General features: G+C 43.5%; 1 protein-coding gene across 1 annotated transcript in view; it reads left to right on the top strand.

Annotated features, from left to right (window-relative positions):
• LOC140731828 (complement factor B-like) overlaps window positions 1-21,079 on the top strand; it is an 80,313-nt gene extending 59,234 nt beyond the window's left edge. Inside the window, exons 13-18 of the mRNA XM_073053693.1 lie at window positions 2,109-2,250; window positions 3,627-3,712; window positions 9,060-9,187; window positions 14,371-14,452; window positions 18,545-18,594; window positions 19,350-21,079. Of these exons, the coding sequence (XP_072909794.1) occupies window positions 2,109-2,250; window positions 3,627-3,712; window positions 9,060-9,187; window positions 14,371-14,452; window positions 18,545-18,594; window positions 19,350-19,472 (611 nt within the window). The 3' untranslated portion in view covers window positions 19,473-21,079. The remainder of the gene's footprint in view (window positions 1-2,108; window positions 2,251-3,626; window positions 3,713-9,059; window positions 9,188-14,370; window positions 14,453-18,544; window positions 18,595-19,349) is intronic.
• The last annotated feature ends 374 nt before the right edge of the window (window positions 21,080-21,453 follow it).

Below are 21,453 nucleotides of genomic sequence, written 5' to 3'. Positions count from 1 at the left end.
TAAACAGTCCTTCCAGGTGAGGAGGCTCTTCACCTGTGAGTCTGTTGGGGTCACTGTGGCCTCCTGTATATCGGTGAGACCCGACGTAGATTGGGAGACCGCTTCACCAAGCATCTACACTCTGTCCACTAGATCAAGTGGAATCTCCCAGTGGCCACCCATTTTAATTCCACTTCCCATTCCTTCTCTGAAATGTCCATCCACAGCCTCCTCCACTGCCGTGATGAGGCCACACTTAGGTCGAAGGACAGCACCTTATATTCTGTTTGGGCAGCCTCCAAACTGATAGCATGAACATCAATTTCTTAAACTTCTGTTAATGCCACCCCCCCTCCATTTCCCATCCCCTTTTCCTTCTCTCATCTCACTCACCAATCAACTTCCCAGCTCATTACTTCATCCCTCCCCCTCCAGGTTTCACCTATCCCCCCTCTCCCTCCCCTTTCCCACATTTTAAATCTACTCCTGTTCTGTCAAAGGGTTTCGGCCCGAAATGTCAACTGCTCTTTTTTCATGCTGAGTTCCTCCATTTTGTGTGTGTTGGTTTGGATTTCGAGCACTTGCAGATTTCCTCGTTTGTGACTACTGTGGGAGCCGAGGGAGGAGATTGCTGAGCCTCTGGCAATGATCAATGGGGCCGGGAGAGGTTCTGGAGGATTGGAGGGTTGCAGATATTGTTCCCTTATTCAAGAAAGGGAGTAGGGATAGCCCAGGAAATTATAGACCAGTGAGTCTAACTTCAGTGGTTGGTAAGTTGATGGAGAAGATCCTGAGAGGCAGGAATTATGAACTTTTGGAGAGGCATAATATGATTAGGAATAGTCAGCATGGCTTTGTCAAAGGCAGGTCGTGCCTGACAAGCCTGACTGAATTTTTTGAAGACGTGACTAAACACCTCAATGAAGATAGAGTAGTAGATGTAGTGTTTATGGATTTCAGCAAGGCATTTGATAAGGTACCCCATGCAAGGATTATTGAGAAAGTAAGGAGGCATGGGATCCAAGGGGACATTGCTTTGTGGATCCAGAACTGGCTTGCCCACAGAAGGCAAAGAGTGGTTGTAGAGGGGTCATTTTCTGCATGGAGGTCAATGACCAGTGGTGTGCCTCAGGGATCTGTTCTGGGACCCCTACTCTTTGTGATTTTTATAAATGACCTGGATGAGGAAGTGGAGGGATGGGTTAGTAAGTTTGCTGATGACACAAAGTTTGGAGGTGTTGTGGATAGTATGTAGGGCTGTCAGAGATTACAGCAGGACATTGATAGGATGCAAAACTGGGCTGAGAAGTGGCAGATGGAGTTCAACCCAAAATAGTGTGCGATGGTTCATTTTGGTAGTCAAATATGATGGCAGAATATAGCATTAATGGTAAGACTCTTGGCATTGTGGAGGGTCAGAGGGATCTTGGGGTCCGAGTCCATAGGATGCTCAAAGTAGCTGCGCAGGTTGACTCTGTGGTTAAAAAGGCATACGGTGCATTGGCCTTCATCAACCATGGGATTGAGTTCAAGAGCCAAGAGATTGCTGCTATATCGGACCCTGGTCAGACACCACTTGGAGTACTGTGTTCAGTTCTGATCGCCTCACTACAGGAAGGATGTGGAAACCATAGAAAGGGTGCAGAGGAGATTTACAAGGATGTTGCCTGGATTGGGGAGCATGCCTTATGAGAATAGGCTGAGTAAACTTGGTCTTTTCTCCTTGACGCGACGGAGGATGAGAGGTGACCTGATAGAGGTGTAGAAGATAATGAGAGGCATTGATCATGTGGATAGTCAGAGGCTTTTTCCTAGGGCTGAAATGGCTAGCATGAGAGGGCACAGTTTAAAGGTGCTTGGAAGTAGGTACAGAAGAGATGTCAGGGGTAGGTTTTTTTACGCAGAGGGTGGTGAGTGCGTGGAATGGGCTGCCGGCAATGGTGGTGAAGGTGGATACAATTGAGTCTTTTAAGAGACTCCTGGTCGGTACATGAAGCTTAGAAAAATAGAGGGCTATGGGTAACCCTAGATAATTTCTAAAGTAAGTACATGTTCAGCACAGTATTGTGTACTGTGCTGTAGGTTTTCTATGTTTTGATGTTTCTATGTGACTGAATCTTTCCTTTCAGGCTCCATCAAAAGGAAAAAAGGCTTGAAATTATCTGTGGAAGAGATAATCTTGCACGAACAATTCAGTGTTCCAACAAACATGAACAATGACATTGCCCTTTTGAAGACTAAGGAAACCATCATATACAGTTCTCACGTAAGGTACAGTACCTACCAGGCCAGTTGGTTACCAAGAATAACTAAAAGTTAAAAGGGAATGGGAAAAAATAAATGCCCTGAAGATAAATTGTTGATGAGCCACAACATGAAAGTTATAACTTTGAAGGAAGCCATTCACTCATCATGTATGTGATAGCATTTTGCAAGTCTAGCAAGTACAACATATGTGCCCTTCCCCATCATTTGTCATTTCTGGTGGAACAGGCATACCTGAGGAGTTCGTTCAGTTTTTTCTGGAAGATAAAACACAAACAGTTTTTGGATCCAGCTGGGTGATGCAACCACTAACTTTAGATGCCAGTATAAAGTCTACAAACACCATTTCCAGTGCTTCATTTCTATTCTACCCACCAGCCAACCTGCTCTCTCTCTCACACACACTTTCTCACACTCTCTTACCCTTTCACACATTCTCACTCACTCTCACTCCCCCTCTCCCATTCTCCCTCTCTTTCTTACATTCCCTCTCTCCCTCTCTTTCTCTCTCACTCTCACTCTCACTCACACTCTCTCACTCTCTCTTACACTCCCTCTCTCTCAATCTCTCTCTGTCACTCTCACTCACTCTCACTCCCTCTCTCTTACACACTCACTCTCTCTCTTACACTCCGTCCCTCTCCCTGTCGCTCTCTCTCGGACTCTCTCACTCTCTTTCACACTCTCTCTACCTCTCTTTCTCTCACTCAAATACTCTCTCACACACTTTCTCTCTCGCTCTTACTCTTACACACTCTCTCTTACACCCTCTCTCTCACACTCTCTTTTCACACTCTCTCACTCATTCTGTCTCCTCTCTTTCTCTCTCTTCCCCTTCTCTCTCTCACTCACACATTCTCTCTCTCACATTCTCACTTACTCTCTCACTCTCACTTATGAGACATAACTTTAATACCCCTGCCTCTCTTTATTGTGGATAACCAATAAATCAGGCTCAGTTGCCCTGACCTGTTGCTAGGAGCATTTGGATTAAGTATGAGAGGACCACTCCAATGATTTTCTCTTTGGAGTACTGAATAGCTGAGCCTTCAGTTTTCAGTTCTGTGTTAAGTTCAATGTGGCTGGTCATGGCAGTGCTAGTTCATGGTCAGTGGGGTGAAATAGATGTACCAACATCTGCCCTTCCAGATCACTTCCACTTTATATTAAATTTTATTGAGCAGTGTAAGCTTCGCTCAGTAGGAAGTTGAAATAGTAGCTGGCTTGGGTGGGGACTAGTAGGTGCCTCAGCCACCCAGTGAATGTCTGAGTGGAGCTGGAACAGAGTGCCCTGTCACACCATTTGAAATCCCCTTCTTCCCTGCCTCTCGTGGACAACTCCCTTAGGGTTTACAACCTCCTTGTGGGTTTATATCTTGCAGACCTGTTTGTTTGCCATGCACTAAGAGGAGTGCCCAGCTACTCGTCTCACCTACAGGCAGATGGACCGAAGCTTGTCGTTATGAAGGTAATGCAGTTTTACAGGATTTCTCCTTTACTGCAGATATCAGGTAGACTAACAACTGTTATCACTAATGGTCAAACTAGGAGTTACATAATTTTCAGTGCATTTCATGCAGGTAAATATTGTCTCTAGTTAATGTCAAGTTCAACTATCGATCTCATCTCCATTAATAGACTTGGCTTTCCTGTTTGGACAGTGTGCAAACAGGCCCTTTGGCCCAACTCATCCCTGCCAACCAAGGTGTCCATCTAGTTTCTCCCATTTATAACCATATAACCATATAAAAATTACAGCATGGAAACAGGCCATCTTGGCCCTTCTAGTCCATGCTGAATGCTTACTCTCACCTAGTCCCACCAGCCTGCACTCAGCCCATAACCCTCCATTCCTTTCCTGTCCATATACCCATCCAATTTTACTTTAAATTACAATATTGAACCTGCCTCTACCACTTCTACTGGAAGTTCATTCCACACAGCTACCACTCTCTGAGTAAAGAAGCTCCCCTCGTGTTACCCTTAAACTTTTGCCCCCTAACTCTCAACTCATGTCCGCTTGTTTGAATCTCCCCTACTCTCAATGGAAAAAAGCCTATCCACGTCAACTCTATCTATCCCCCTCATAATTTTAAGTACCTCTATCAAGTCCCCCCTCAACCTTCTACGCTCCACAGAGTAAAGACCTAACTTGTTCAACCTTCCTCTGTACCTTAGGTGCTAAAACCCAGGTAACATTCTAGTAAATCTCTCTATTTTATTGACATCTTTCCTATAATTCAGTGACTAGAACTGTACACAATACTCCAAATTTGGCCTCACCAATGCCTTGTACAATTTCAACATTACATCCCAACTCCTATACTCAATGCTCTGATTTATAAAGGCCAGCGTAACAAAAGCTTTCTTCACCACCCTATCCACATGAGATTCCACCTTCAGGGAACCATGAAGGTTATTCCTAGATCACTCTGTTCTACTGCATTCTTCAATGCCCTACCATTTACCATGTATGTCCTATTTTGATTAGTCCTACCATAATGTAGCACCTCACACTTATCAGCATTAAACTCTATCTGCCATCTTTCAGCCCATTCTTCTAACTGGCCTAAATCTCTCTGCAAGCTTTGAAAACCTACTTCATTATCCACAACACCACCTATCTTTGTATCATCTGCATACTTACTAATCAAATTTACCACCCCATCATCCAGAGCATTAATGTATATGACAAAAAACATTGGACCCAGTACAGAACCCTGAGGAACACCACTAGTCACTGGCCTCCAACCTGACAAACAGTTATCCACCACTACTCTCTGGCATCTCCCATCCAGCCACTGTTGAATCCATTTTACTACTTCAATATTAATACCTAACGATTGAACCTTCCTAACTAACCTTCCATGTGGAACCTTGTCAAAGGCCTTACTGAAGTCCATATAGACAACATCCACTGCTTTACCCTCATCAACTTTCCTAGTAACCTCTTCAAAAAATTCAATAAGATTTGTCAAACATGACCTTCCACGCACAAATCCATGTTGACTGTTCCTAATCAGACCTTGCCTATCCAGATAATTACATATACCACCTCTAAGAATACTTTCTATTAATTTACCCACCACTGACGTCAAACTGATAGGCCTATAATTGCTAGGTTTACTCTTAGAACCCTTTTTAAACAATGGAACAACATGAGCAATACGCCAGTCCTTTGGCACCATCCCCGTTTCTAATGACATTTGAAATATTTCTGTCAGAGCTCCTGCTATTTGTACACTAACCTCCCTCAAGGTCCTAGGGAATATCCTGTCAGGATCTGGAGATTTATCCACTTTTATATTCCTTAAAAGCGCCAGGACTTCCTTGTCTTTAATCATCATAGTTTCCATAACTTCCCTACTTGTTTCCCTTATCTTACACAATTCAATATCCTTCTCCTTAGTGAATACTGAAGAAGAGAAATTGTTCAAAATCTCCCCCATCTCTTTTGGCTCCACACATAGCTGTCCACTCTGATTCTCTAAGGGACCAATTTTATCCCTCACTATCCTTTTGCTATTAATATAACTGTAGAAACCCTTTGGATTTATTTTCACCTTACTTGCCAAAGCAACCTCGTGTCTTCTTTTAGCTTTTCTAATTTCTTTTTTAAGATTCTTTTTACATTCTTTATATTCCTCGAGCACCTCACTTACTCCATGCTGCCTATATTTATTGTAGATATATTTGAATATATATTGTATTTGACTATCTTTGATCTACATGCCCCTAAACAATTCATCCCATTTACCTCAAATTCCAAACAAGAGAAAATCTGCAGTTGCTGGAAATCCGAGCAACAGACACAAAATGCTGGAGGAACTCAGCAGGCCAGGCAGCCTTTATGGAAAAAAGTACAGTCTATGTTTTGGTCTTTTTTCCAGAGATGCTGCCTGGCCTGCTGAGCTCCTCCAGCGTTTTGTGTGTGTTGCATCCCATGTACCTATCCGAATGTCTTTCGAATGCTTCCTCTGGCAGCTCATTTCATATGCATATCACCCTCTGTATTCCAAACATGCACAATCTTCTGGCCTGGTATTTGTAGCTGAGAGGAATTTAACCTCAGAAGCACAGGTATGGGTCAGGTAGATTGTCAAGATAAACAGGTGGTGCATATGCTCAAAGGTGTTGAGGTTGAGAGATTAAAGTTCCTAGGAGTGGACATCACCAATAGCCTGTCCTGGGCCAATCACATCACCGCTGAGAAAGCTCACCAGCGCCTTTATTCCCCTGGAGGCTTCCATTGGCCAGAAGATACAAGAGCCTGAAAGTTCCTATCACCAGGCTCAAGGACAACATCTACCAGAACGTTATATCAGAATCAGGCTTAATATCACTGGCATACATCATGAAATTTGTGAACTTAGTGGCAGCAGTAAAATGAAATCCATAATAAATATAGATTATACCAATAGAGTGTATATATATATATAATAGTTAGATCAAAAATAGTGCAAAAACAGAAATAATATAAATTTTAAAAAGTGAGGTAGTGTCCAATGGGAAATCGGTGAAGAAGCAGTTCCTGAATCACTGAGTGTGTGCCTTCAGGCTCCTGTACCTCCTCCCTGATGGCGGAGGAGAAGAAGCTGTTCCTGAATCACTGAGTGTGTGCCTTCAGGCTTCTGTACCTCCTACCTGATGAGTGCATGTCCTGGGTGATGGGGGTCCTAAACAATGGACGTTGCCTTCTTAAGGCACCGCTCCTTGAAGATGTCTTGAAGCTATGGAGGCTGGTGCCCATGATAGAGCTGACTGATTTGAACTTCCTGTAGCACCTTTTTGGTCCTTTGCAGTAGCACCCCTCCCCCCCCCCCCCCCCCCACTGTCCCCACCCTATACCAGATGGTGAAGCAGCCTATCAGAATGCTCTTCATGGCACTTCTATAGAAGTTTTTGAATGTTTTAGTTGACTAACCAAATCTTGTCATACTCCTAATGACATATAGCTGCTGTCTTACCTTCTTAATAGCTGCATTGATATGTTGGGACCAGGTTAGATCCTCAGAGATATCGACACCCAGTTCGGAACTTGAACTCTCTCCTCTTTATGATCTTCCACCTTATTGTCTCCCTGCACTGCACTTTCTTTGTAGCTGTTACATTTTGTTCTGCATTGTTATTATTTTACCCTGTTCTTATTCAGTCCAATGTGGAATGATCTGATCTGTACAAGCAGGATGCAAGATAAGTTTTTCATTGTATCTCAGTATATATGACAATGACAAACCAAGTCCCTTAGCAAACAACCTAGTATTGTCTGAGACTGTGGTAGGAGAGCATATATGGAATCAGATATATGGACAAAGAGATTGTGGCAAAGTCCGGAAGGATGACTCGACTTTCCATTTATTAATTGGAAGGGCTTGTGGGGAACCACAAACTGATGGTTGTACAAGATGTTGAAGGGAATGTGCATTGCCCAACCATTCTTACTTGGAGGCACCTCGTCTGAGTTTTACTGAGTGATGGATGACACCACATCTGTCCCTGGACCTTTTTGCCAGAACCTGTGCAGATTCCTGCTGTTGGACAGAGTCATACAGCCATGTGCCCCCTCCAAAGCCGAGCCACCACATTGACGCTCCACCCAACTGAACGCAGACTGTGAGGGAGTCCGTGTCTTTGACCTTCTCCATGGAGACCAGCTGAACTTTGGTAGGGTGTCACAGTAAGGCCCAGCCCAACCCTTGTCAGTGGTGCAAACTCTGTCACCCTCCCTGACTCCGTGAGCTTCACATGAGCAAGGAACTTCATTGCATCCTTGTATATATGACAATAGAGTCATAGAGCACCACAGCACAGAGACAGGCTCTTCAAACCAGTCAGTCCATGCCGACCTCATCTTCTGTCTAGTCCCATCTTCCTGCATCCAAACCATATCCAGATAACAAACTAATTGGAATCTGAATCTCACTATTCATTCAGTTTCAGCCAGTCCATTCACAAATGTGGCATCTTATTTGCCTCCAAGATAAACTCTAAGTTGATGGCCATTAGCAGCATACCCACATCTGCTGCTGTTTCCTGTGCCTCTCCCAACTACATCACACCCCTTTACCACCTCTTCCTGTCCTGAAGTTACCAGCTGATTTCCCATCCCAAATCATGTATTCTTTCCTCCATTAAATCCTGCTCCTATCTCCTCTATGAGCATACCTTGGCTTCCAGATAACCACTTTAGGATTTCCTTCTCTATATACGTCACACCACTGGAGAGGGTTCAAAGGAGGTGAAGGGCATTTGATGGCTCTGGGCCTGTATTCACTGGAATTCAGAAGAATGGGGGGTGACCTCACTGAAACCTATCAAATGTTGAAAAGCCTCGATAGAGTGGATGTGGAGAGGATGTTTCTTATGGTGGGAGAGTCTAGGACCAGAGGATACCGCCTCAGAATAGAGGGGCGTTCTTTTAGAACAGAGATGAAGAGAAATTTCTTTAGCCCGAGAGTGGCGAATCTGTGGAATTTGTTGCCACAGACGGCAGTAGAGGCCAAGTCTTTATGTATGTTTAAGGCAGAGTTTGATAGATTCTTGATTGATCAGGGCTTGAAGTAATATGTGGAGAAGGCAGGAGACTGGGGCTGAGAGGAAGATTGGATCAGCCATGATGAAATGGCAGAGCAGAGTCAATAGGTCACATGGCCTAATTCTGCTTCTATGTCTTATGGTCTTAACTATTTTAAGAGGAAGGCTGTTGTTTAACTAACTAAGCCCAGTGCCTGTATTTATGCTCCTGATCACTCCAATTGTGCTGCAAAATGAGTTGAAAGAGTGGAGATGAATATTGCTTTAATTTTACGTCCCAGATGTTGTGTTGACAAATGACAATGGAAGAACCACAAAGATACCAGGTTACGTGACAGGCTGGGGATACTATAGGAGAAGGTCAACTTTATCAAGTTATGATCTGCAGCACGCCCAAGTGTACATTCAGGTAAATTGATAAATCATCTTTTTTCTACTTCTTCTTTCCAATTCTAGTTTTTGGAATAGTTATTGGGAGAGCACGGTCATATTACCGAGCCTATGCATAATGGAAAATCGGTTGAATCCAGCTTATTTCTGCAGGAGCTGATGATTTAATCCCCCACTTGTTCAGTTCCTCACAAACTGGAGGTGGAACAAGTAGTGGAAGCTACCATACCAGCACCACCCCCCTATCCCTGCCTATGGAGGGAATGACAAATATACAGCAATATTGCCACTAATGAATAAATGCAGTGGGTCTGGGCAAGATGATGGGGTGAAAAGCATGCACAGGGAAAGCTTAAATGGAAAAAAATTACAATATTAAAATGCATCTCTCTCAGATTTGTAATTTTAGACGAAGCTGAAAATAATTACTATGCGTGTTGGTGAGTATATACAATGTTACTCTGGCCATTATTTTAAAAAAGGGGGTCCAATTACTCTTTAGAAGGATTAACAGACCTATTAAAGCAGCTGGTAGAGGAACTAGTTAATTCGCCAATACATGCAAATTTCTGGAAATACTCAGCAGGTCAGGCGGCATCTGTGAGAAGAGAAACATGTAATGATTCAAGTCCAACATCTTTCATCAGAACTGGAAAAGACATAAAATTTTAAGTAGAAGTTTGGGGAGGAATGGGTTTGAACAAAGGGAATATCTCGGACAGCGCGAGGTCAGTTGACTTAATCTAACAGTGAGGCAGCAGTTAAAATCTATTTCAATTTGTTTGTCTGTGTGATGTGCATAGTAAGCCTGTGGGAAACGCCCAGAAGGCCACAGTATAAATAACAAAAGAAAAACAAAGCCATATAATGGCCAGTTCTGATGCAGAAGTCGGATAATTCAGTACTGAGCCCAGCAGGTTGCACCTGAACCATTCTTCCTGAACAATGGCATTTCTTCTGCCATGGTGGACTGATCCCTTAACCGTATCTCACCTCCTTACCTCACCTCTTCTCCTCCTGGATAGAAGAAGAAAAAGGTGCTTCAAACCTCAAAGTACATTTATTATCTTATTACGTATAAATTATACAGCCTTGACATTCATCTCCCTACAGGCAGAAACCAGAAAGAACCCGTCTTAAAAAGTTTAATGAACAGCCAATGCACAGAGAGAGAGAGGGAGAAAAGAATGCAAATCATGCAAACAAGAAGAACAAGCCACAGCATTCCGAATGAAAGTGAGCCCATAGACATGAAGGCCGCAGCAGGCCCACAGCCTCGGCCTCAGTTCGTCACACAGCCGGGCTTTGGTCCTCACCTGCACTCCACCAGATTCCACAGTTAATGAATCGCCATTTGCAATCCCTGCCAGCTCCACCACCAGACTCTAATCCCCTCCCTGTCACTTTTGGCATTTTAAAAGGAATGCTCCCTTAATGAATCCCTGGTCAGCTCTTCCATCTCCACCCACCGCAGTGCCACAGGTTGTGAAATCCCTATACATTAATCTCTTCCCTTCCCAACATCCAAGGACCGAAACATTCTTTCCGAGTGAAGGGTGATTCACCTGCATTTCTTCCAATCTTATGTACTGTGTTTGCTGTTTGTATTGTGGGTTCACCTACACTGGAGGTATCTATATCATGTCTGTTACACCACTGGTGTTTAGGGCAGCAATGAAGGTCCTTCTTTTCTGTCTGTCCATGGCCACTCAGATGTAGAAGGATTCTTTGTTACTGTTTCCATAACAATTCTGTTTTACCAGTCGAGGTTTGTTAGCTCTGAGCTGAACCCCCAAACCTGGAGGACCAGTAGACCACTCTTAGAAACATAGAAAACCTACAGCACAATACAGGCCCTTAGAACTACCTAGGCTTTACCCATAGCCCTTTATTATTCTAAGCTCCATGTAGCCATCCAGGAGCCTCTTAAAAGACCCTATCGTTTCCGCCTCCACCACTGCCGCTGGCAGCCCATTCCACACACTCACCACTCTCTGCGTAAAAAACTTACTCCTGACATCTCCTCTGTACCTACTTCCAAGCACCTTAAACCTGTGTCCTCTCATACTAGTCATTTCAGCCCTGGGAAAAAGCCTCCGACCATCCACATGATTAATGCCTCTCATTATCTTATACACCTCTATCAGGTCACCTCTCATCCTTCATCTCTCCAAGGAGAAAAGGCTGAGTTCACTCAACCTATTCTCATAAGGTATGCTCCCCAATCCAGGCAACATCCTTGTAAATCTCCTCTGCACCCTTTCTATGGTTTCCACATCCTTCCTGTAGAGAGGCGACCTGAACTGAGCAAAGTACCCCAAGTGGGGATTGACCAGCGTCCCATATAGCTGCAACATTACCTCTCAGCTCTTAAACTCAGTCCCACGATTGATGAAGGCCAATGCACCGTATGCCTTCTCAACCACAGAGTCAACCTGCGTAGCAGCTTTGAGTGTCCTTTGGATCCAAGATCCTTCTGATCCTCCACACTGCCAAGAGTCTTACCATTAATGCTATATTCTGCCATCATATTTGACCTACCAAAATGAACCACTTCACACTTATCTAGGTTGAACTCCATCTGCCACTTCTCAGCCCAGTTTTGCATCCTATCAATGTCCCATTGTAACATTTGACCGCCCTCCACACTATCCACAACACCCCCAACCTCTGCGTCATCAGCAAATTTACTAATTCATCCCTCCACTTCCTCATCCAAGTCATTTATAAAAATCACAAAGAGTAGGGGTCCCAGAACAGATCCCTGAGGCATACCACTGGTTACTGGCCTCCATGCAGATTATGACCCCTCTACAACCCCACCTTGCCTTCTGTGGGCAAGCCAGTTCTGGATCCACAAAGCAATGTCCCCTTGGATCCCATGCCTCCTTACTTTCTCAATAAGCCTTGCATGGGGTACCTTATCAAATGTCTTGCTAAAATCCATATACACTACATCTACAGCTCTACCTTCATCAATTTGTTTAGTCACATCCTCAAAAAAACGACCTGCCTTTGACAAAGCCATGCTGACTATTTCTGATCATATTATGCCGCTCCAAATGCTCATAAATCCTGCCTGTCAGGATCTTGTCCATCAAATTACCAACCACTGAAGTAAGACTCACAGGCCTATAATTTCCTGGGCTATCCCTGCTCCCTTTCTTGAATAAGGGAACAACATCCACAACCCTCCAATCCTCTGGAACCTCTCTCGTCCTCATTGATGATGCAAAGATCATTGCCAGAGGCTCAACAATTCCTTCGCTTTCCACAGTAGCCTGGGGTACATCCTGTCCAGCCCCGGTGACTTATCTAACTTGATGCTTTCCAAAATCTCCAGCACATCCTCTTAGTCTGGACTTTGTCCTTTGATCTGTACAAGAACCAAAGCACAAAGCCCTGACTCCAGCCAACATAGGTCTCTGGGTCATTGAGGCACACAAGCTTTCAAACCCTAGGTTATGGTCCTCTTGGAGGTTTTCACTGGAAAAAGCAAATATAAACTGAGTGATCGCTTTGCAATCTGCAGGAATGACCCTGAGCTTCCTATGCATTTCACTGTAATTCACCACCCCACTCCCACTCTGACCTCCCTGTCTGTGATCTCCTGCACTGACGGATGGAAGTCCAATTCAAACTTGAGGAGCAACATCTGATATTCTGCCTCTTCAATTCTGAGGACTCAACATTGAATTCTCCAATCTTATTTAACTTATCTTTTTCCCATCTACCTCAGAACTGGCTATCTACTCAAAATTCTGGAGGAACTCAGCAGGCCAGGCAGTAGCTATGGAAAGGAGTGAATGGTCAACGTTTCAGGTCAAGACCCTTCATCGACCTGAAACGTTGACTGTTTACTCTTTTCCATAGATGCCGCCTGGCCTGCTGAGATCCTTCAGCATTTTAGATGTGTTGTTTTGGATTTCCAGCATCTGCAGATTTGCTCGTGTTTGTCAGAATTGGCCATTTTTGCCTAACATCGTTTGGCTTAGGTATTCTCTTTTCTTTGTATATGCTAGACTGATGGGCATGTCCACATCCTTACCATTAGCAACACATTACACAATCTTAAAGTGATATTCACTTCAACTTACCTCTGGACTCACCCTATTGGAGATATTCCTTTGTACCACCCACCCTCTCTGCTACCTAAAACTAATCATTTTACTTTTGTTGTCAGTTCTAATGAAAGAGATCCAGACCTGAAGCAGTAACTCTCACAGGTGCTGCCTGACCTACTGAGTACGTCCAGTATTTTGCTTGCTTATTATTTTAAATTGTCACCATCTGTGGTGCTTCAATGTTCACTCTTTGAGTTGTTCTTCCATGGACAATTCCAGAACAACTTCAACATGGACACAGCTTAGGTGTTGCTCGCAGGTACGGTTAGCGACAGAAAATCAATTTTGAAAGTTGCGGGTCTTGCAGTGGACTTTGCTACATTCCTTCGGTGTCAGAATCAGGTCTAATGTGGAGCCCTTGTGGGAACTGAGAGAGTCTTGGAAATGTATCAATAACTAATAGCCAGTTGATTGATCCGGAATTTCACACCACCAAGTGAACTGAATGAAGGGGTTCAAAGAAATTGTCAAACTGATTTCTGATAAGTTCTGTGGCGAGAGGCCTAGGCGAGGATGGAAAGTGCTAGAGTATCTGAGACTAGCAGCAAAACATTATTTTAATACTAAGACGAGAATAGGGTTCTTGACTAGATGCTAGACAAGAACCTGACAGGACTAGACGAGAATCCAAACGAGACAGAAACCCTAAACTCATTTGGAGACTTGACCCAAAGTTGAGCTGACAATTGGGCCCTGAAACTGAGCTCAGGTGTTCTTTAAATATCCAAATCCTGGTGCCAAACATGGCCACCAATGTGCAGAGCAGATCAGAATCTTTAAAAGAACCACACCAGCTATCCATCCTTCGGAGAATTGGAGCTTTTAATCCCCAGAGGCTGGCACGGTCGGGCAGGTACTGTACCAATTTAATCATACAGAAGCCAGCACCGGAAGGTAACTCAACCATCACGTGGTCGTTATTATTATTACCTCATTGTCAATGTAAAGTCGCCTCGGCAGCTCTCTGATCTGTTGTTTTTGCTCCTGTCGCTGCCTTCTTGTTCTCAGAGTAACCTCATATCTAACTAATAGCTCTGGCCCGTTCCCATCATATGCTGAGTGCTCTGCTCTCTTGTAGGATCGATTGACATGTACTTCCCCGTATCCGCTGACAGAAAACATGTTCTGTGCAAAAGGGACGGAAGCAGATAGTTGCAAAGGTAAGCCTTTCTTCCTCCCCGATTCCACCAGCTTCTCCAGAAGGATCGCCTCTCTGCAGAAGTGGCACTTCACACAGTTAGTGAGATTATCAGTCACTTCGTTGTGAAGAAACAGCCTGTTTTTGACTGCACAGTGGCGAGGCCAGTACAGACGCCACCTCACAGGTCCACAACCCAGCTTTAACACTGACTCCTGGTGCTGCCTGTGTGGGTTTGCCCATTCTCTCTCTGACTGCGTTGCTTTTCTCTACATCGCAAAGCCATGAGGCTCTGTAGGTTAATTAGCCTATAATGTTGCCATCAATGTGCAGGTTAGTTGTAGAGTTGGTGGGAGGTGGGTGCAGGGTATTGATACGAATGTGGGAGGAATAGAATTGTACCAGTGTCGGATTAGTGTAAGATAATCAGAATGGACATAATGGATTAAAGAACTGCTTGTGTGATGTGACTCTCAATCAAATCCCTGAAACAGGCAAAGTTTAGTGTTCCTTTCAACCACCTCCTTTCCACACCAACCACTGTCCTGCGCTGGAGAGTTAACAGGCAGCATCAGTCCAATGTCAAAGCTGTGTCTGAACAGGAACTTTCAACATCCTCTGCACATAGATGCAGGGTGAAAACCCCACAGAGATTGATCAGTAAAGCACACGGGGATTGATCAGTAAAGCACACGGGGATTGATCAGTAAAGCACACAGAGATTGATCAGTAAAGCACACGGGGATTGATCAGTAAAGCACACAGAGATTGATCAGTAAAGCACACAGAGATTGATCAGTAAAGCACACGGGGATTGATCAGTAACGCGCACGGGGATTGATCAGTAAAGCACACGGGGATTGATCAGTAAAGCACACAGAGATTGATCAGTAAAGCACACGGATATTGATCAGTAAAGCACACAGGAATTGATCAGTAAAGCACACGGGGATTGATCAGTAAAGCACACGGGGATTGATCAGTAAAGCACACGGGGATATTCCATCTGATTTCAAGGTGAGAAGAAACCTTCCTTCTGCTTGGTGGCCCCAGTGCGAAAGAACTGAAGTCACAGCGCATACAACAACACCTCTCTGCCTCTACGTTACCAAAAGGCAAAGCCGTCCGGGTGCAAGGATGTGTGTGGGTGTGTCTCTGGATGAGTGTGAATGTGTGTGTGCACATGCATATGGTGTGAGGTGGCATGTATTGGTGTTTGTGCATATTGGTCCCTAGCCAGCAGGATTTGCCTCGTATCCATCTATCAGCCGAGCTCCAGTAGAACTCAGAGGTTCACTTGTATATCAGAGAATGTATACAGTATGCAGCCTGGAATTCTTACTCTTCACAGGCATCCAGAAAACAAGAAACCCCAGAGAATGAATGATAGAAACATCAAAGCCTTTACCCCCCAACGTGTACCAGCAGATGCACTGCCCCCGCCCCCACACTCCCCCCAAGCAATAGCAAAAGCCCCTCCCCCAGGAGACCTTGATCTACAGTCCGTAACCCAGCACTTTGGTATCTCAGGCACTTGGTGGGCAGTTTCTGGTATACATTGCATGGGTGTAAGTGTCTTCTGAGTATAGGCGCAGTGATGGGGAAGTGAAGGCACAGCACATTCCAACCATAGGCGTGCTCTTCTACGAGGAAGATGATAGAAAACAGTACTGCAGGGGGCAGAGAGATTCTGGCATGGATCCTCTGTGCAGCCTGTGGATTTTGGGGAAGAAGATGTCCTTAGCCATACATCCCTTCCATGATACTCAACTGGCATCAATTTTAAAAGCTCGTACCATCATGGATTGAACAAAAACGAGTGTTATGTTATGCTTAGAAGGCCATTTGGCCCATCAGCTTCATGCCAGCTCTCATCAGGAATCCCATTTTTCCCATATTAAGAATTGACCATTTTGATGAAGAGTTTCAGATCTGAAGCCTTAACTCTGTTTCTATCTCCACAGATGCTACATGGCCAATCAAGTATTTCTAGTGCTTCCTGTTACTATTTCAGTTTTCCAGCATCTGCAGTCTTCTTAATTCACATCACCCTCAAACCCCTTTCCTTATTTCCCTGTAACTTGGCAACTTATTCAAACTCACATATGTCCATCCACTCCCTTAAATAAGATTGGAGAGTTCAGTATTGATTCCTCAGAGACTGCAGTGTGCAGAGGCAAAATATCAGATTCTGTTCCTCAAGTTTCCATTGGACTTCAATCCATCAGTGCGGGAGGTCACAGACAGGGAGGTCAGAGTGGGAGTGGGGTGGTGAATTAAGGTGAAATGCACAGGAAGCTCAGGGTCATTCCTGCAGATTGCAAAGTGATCGCCCAGTTTGCATTTGCTTTGTCCAATGTAGAAGAAGCCACAATACAAACAGCATTAGATTGGAAGACGTGTAAGCAAATCACCACTTCAGTCAGAAAGAATGTTTCGGTGCTTGGATGGTGGGAAGGGGAGAGGTTGATATATGAGTATTTCATATCCTGTGGCACACTTCTTACTCTCAACCTAAAACAGAGGATAATTTATAATAGTTCAGCTACCAGCATGTCTTTGAGATGTGGGAGGAAATTAAAGCTCTTAGATACCCACACAGTTACAAATAGAGTGTTCAAACTCCTTATGGCCAGCACTTCAGGTCAGGATACAAAAATCTGAATCCCTTCCTTCTACACCAACTCCTCAGCCAGGTGTTAAACTTTATGATCTTGCACTTCTGGCCTCATTACCTGAGATCACAACCCTGGAGGTCCTGCCCTTTAACTTAGCACCTAACTCCCTGAACTTGCTTTGCAGAACCTCGTCACTCATCTTACCCATGTCATTAGTACCTATGTGCACCATGACCTCTGCCTGCTCACCCTCACTTAAGAATGATGAGGACTTGAACCGAGATGTCCAGGACCCTGGCACCCAGGAGGCAACGTACCATCTGGGAGTCTAGTTCTCGGGCACAGAACCTCCTTTCTGTTCCCCTGACTAACAAAACCTCTATCACCACAGCTTGCTTCTCCTCCCCCCCCCCTTTGCTCAGAGTCACAGAGCCAGGCTCAATGCCAGAGACCTGAGTGGGATTTGGTGTGGGTGGGAGAAGGAGAGACAAATGACAAAGAGAATGAATCAATATAGTAAACACGAAGTACACTGTAGATGCTGGGGTCAAAGCAACACGCACAACACACTGGAGGAACTCAGCAGGTCAGGTAGCATTTGTGGAAACGAGCAGTCAACGTTTCGGGCTGAGACCCTTCATCATGTCACATCCTGACGAAGGGCCTTGGCCTGAAACATTGACTGCTCATTTCCACGGATGCTGCCCGACCTGCTGAGTTCCTCCAGCTTGTTGTACGTGAATCAATATAGGTTTGCTTTGTACGTTATTCTGCAGTGTATGTACATAAAACCACACTGCCCCACATCTTAGGAATAATCTTTATATAATATTTGATGGACGACTATCTCTAGTAAGTGCTACTGGCTCTCAGCAAAGGTTGTGAAATGTCATTGATATTATTTGGGTTTTGAATAGTTAAAACGCTGAGGTTATGAGTGATTTGACGGATGTGGTTGGATTACTGGCCAGCTGTTGTAGAAGAGAAAGAGGAAGGAAGCAAGAGACCATAAAAAAGGAAGGAAATGGGCTGGAGACCAAAAAGAGGAAGAAAATTGATCTGGAAGCAACACAAGGAAGGAATAATGGGGTGAAGACTTAAGATTCTTGGTTCTTCTTTGTATACCCCATCTCCAACCTCCCTCAGCCACTCATCTTTGCATTGCCTCAGGAATTCTGAGACTATCTCCATTGGGATATTGTGTTCTCTCATTGTTGGCAATAGAGTTGATGCTAATGAGGTGATGTTTCCAGCCCTTATCCTCAGAAAGTCTCCCACTATGAGTTTTGACCATAAAAGGTGAGCTTTTAGCCATGTTCAGCAAAGATGCAAGGACCAGGTAGAAGAGCCCTTTTCTTTTCCAAGGACCAAGGTAGATGCTGGCCTCCTTCTGGGACCTGCTGGGGTGTAAACACCCCTCTAGCTTTGTGGAGGGATTTAATTAGAAGTAACCACTGCTTGGTAATGTCTGACTATTTCCCCAATGGCTTTGATAGGAGACTCAGGTGGACCGCTGGTCATGGAGATAAATCATCGGTGGATCCAGGTACTTGATCTCTCAGTTTCTGAAGCATGAAATATTCAGGAATGATTAGCAATACACTTCATTCACTAATTGCACCTGATTTAGTAATTCATTCAACTTATTTTTCAATTAAAATCTTTAATTCAGTCAATTATTGCAAATTCAAATTGTATTCTTCCTTTTGCCTTTTACAATGATTTAATTGAATTATTGGATGTATTTACCTGAAAAAAACATTGAATCAGGTGAGCTGACTGTACGTTGCTTTGATAAAATATTTGCCTAATTTTCTTTTCAATTCATTGTTAACACCCAGCTTATCCAGTTGGGGACATTTCATAGTTAGTTGGAGAACATATCTATTCCTTTCTGGGAGTTTCTGTTAAAGAAATCTGTTCTCTCAACTTTGTTATTCCATAGCATTGAAGAATTATGCTCTCACAGATTTAGTTCACAGGATCATTTCAAGGTTGTGATTAATAGAATCAGCCTACTCTCTGAGGTAAAATGAAGACTCACCTTAAACTACATTCCATGTCTCATCTCCTGGCACTGGGACTCAGGACTGCTTTGTCTCCATACAAGGCAGGATATTGGTCTGCTCTCTTGAATATGGTGGAATTGGGAGGCTGAGGGAAAATGGGGAAGAAAAACCACCATGAATTTGGTTCTGAACAGAAAAGAACTCAGTTAAAAAGCCACTGCTACCCTTTGTGTTGGTTGCATTGCATGTCCTTCTCTGAACTAACATGCTCCATTCTTTGAACCATCCATAGGTCGGCATCATCAGTTTTGGAAAAACGGACATCTGCGGACAGGACATCATGGGATTTTATAGTAATGTGCCCAAATATATGAGCTGGATTAGAGAGAGAGTAACAGAACTGCAGTATGAATAAAGAGCCAAGGACAGAACCTTAACATATTAGGTGCAATAAAGTATCAAATCAGAAGCCCAGTAAATTGGACAAAGCATCTTGACTAATCATCCTTAAGCATATTTTAAATGTGTGGATAATTCCATTTTTTTGGCAGCAAGAAGAGTTTCCTCAGTGTGATAACAATTCAGCTACTGAAGCTGAAATTCCAAAGAGAAAAGAAAGATGACATAATTACCATATGCAGACAATTCCCTGAGAAAAAGCTTTATTGTTCCCTTTTATAAATCTGCATTGGTGTTGCTTTGATGTTGAAACAAGCATGTTACAATTTTCTACCAAGTTTGGTCATATAGAATGCCTGGAACAAAAAATTTAACCTATTGCAGTCATAACTTCTCTTTTCCATTCTAAAAGGACGCCCCTCTATTCTGAGACTGTGTCCTCTGGTCCTAAGATTTCCATCTTAGCCTTGCCATTTTCATTTTCAAATTATGTTTGTTTCTTAACTCAATATCCACTGTGGGAATCCATTTCCTATTCCAGAGAGCAATTGTATGACAGCGTTCCCTCAATTCCTTCTTCATCTATCTCTTAGGAAGACAAGTGCTTATTGGTAATCACAGACCCTTTGTTATATGAACATTGATAATTCCACATATAACAATTCCACTTTGAGACTGAAGGCAGAATTGTTGCTTCAAGGTTCCAAAGACTCAGATTCAATCCAGTTCTCTGCAGCTGTCTGTGTGGAGTTTAGATGTTCTCCCTGTGACCACACAGTCTTACCCTAGCTACTCTTGTTACTTTCCAGATCCCAAAGACGTACTGGATATTAAGTTAATTGGCCACTGTAAATTACTCCTATTGTAATAGGGAAAAATCAGGGGTCTGTTAATGGGCATGTCTAAGAGAATAGGTTACAGGGAAGTAGTGAAATGAGATTGATAGGGTGGCTCTGAGAGCTGTCATAGACAGAATGAGCTAAAGTCTTGTAAGGAAGTATTGTCAGAAACATGACAATTGAGATGACAAAGAAATTATCATTCCACTTGACTGACCAACATCTCACTTCATTTTAGCAGTTTAACTCCTCATTACTATAGTTACCACAATGCATCCCATAATTATCAATGAGGTTGTTCAGTCTGTATTGGGCTTAATTTCAACTCAGGTTTGTGGTCCTCTTTGTTTGATTGTCTAACCCAACATACATGGACAAACGGCTGCTGTATTAAGCAGCACATACATACACACACACGCACAGAATGCTGACGGAGCTCTGCAAGCCAGGCAGCATCAATGGAAAAGAGCCCAGTCAACAATTTGGGCCGAGACCCTGCATCAGGACTGAATTGTTGAGTGTGTGCCTTCGGGCTCCTGTACCTCCGTCCTGATGAGAAGAGGTGATGGGGGTCCTGAATGATGAATGCCATCTTTTGGAAGCAGGCTCCCTGAAGATGTCCTGAATACTACGGAGGCCAGTGCCCATGATGGAGCTGACTAAATTTACAACTTAATTGGGTTCTTTTGGGTTTCTTGCTTTGTGGCTACCTGTAAGCAAACAAATCTCAAGGTTGTATAATTTATATATTCCTTGATAATAAATGTAATTTGAAACTTTTAAACTCCCTGCAGCTTATTTCAATCCTGTGCAGTGGCGGTCCCCTCCATACCATTGGCAAATGGGGTATACATTTAAAATTTCAGATTTTATTTATTTTATGTCAAGTTTTATATAATTACAGACATAACACAATTGTCGATCGTAACCTTGGAAAATATAGAAAATTTCTCGGTGCTTTGTAACAGAAAATCCAATTTGGGAAGTTTCTGCCCCAGTCTCAGTCAGAGTAGTAAAGTTGGTCAATTTGTTTGTTATTGTCACAAGGTACGGTGAACAACTTCATTTTTCATGCCATGCAAACAGATCATTTCATCACATCAGTACACTGAAGTAGCACAATGGAAGAATATAAAATATAGTATTACAATTACAGAG

This window comes from Hemitrygon akajei, chromosome 8, assembly GCF_048418815.1.
Source record: "Hemitrygon akajei chromosome 8, sHemAka1.3, whole genome shotgun sequence".
NCBI lineage: Eukaryota > Metazoa > Chordata > Chondrichthyes > Myliobatiformes > Dasyatidae > Hemitrygon > Hemitrygon akajei.
This window is presented reverse-complemented; position numbering and strand designations above follow the sequence as displayed.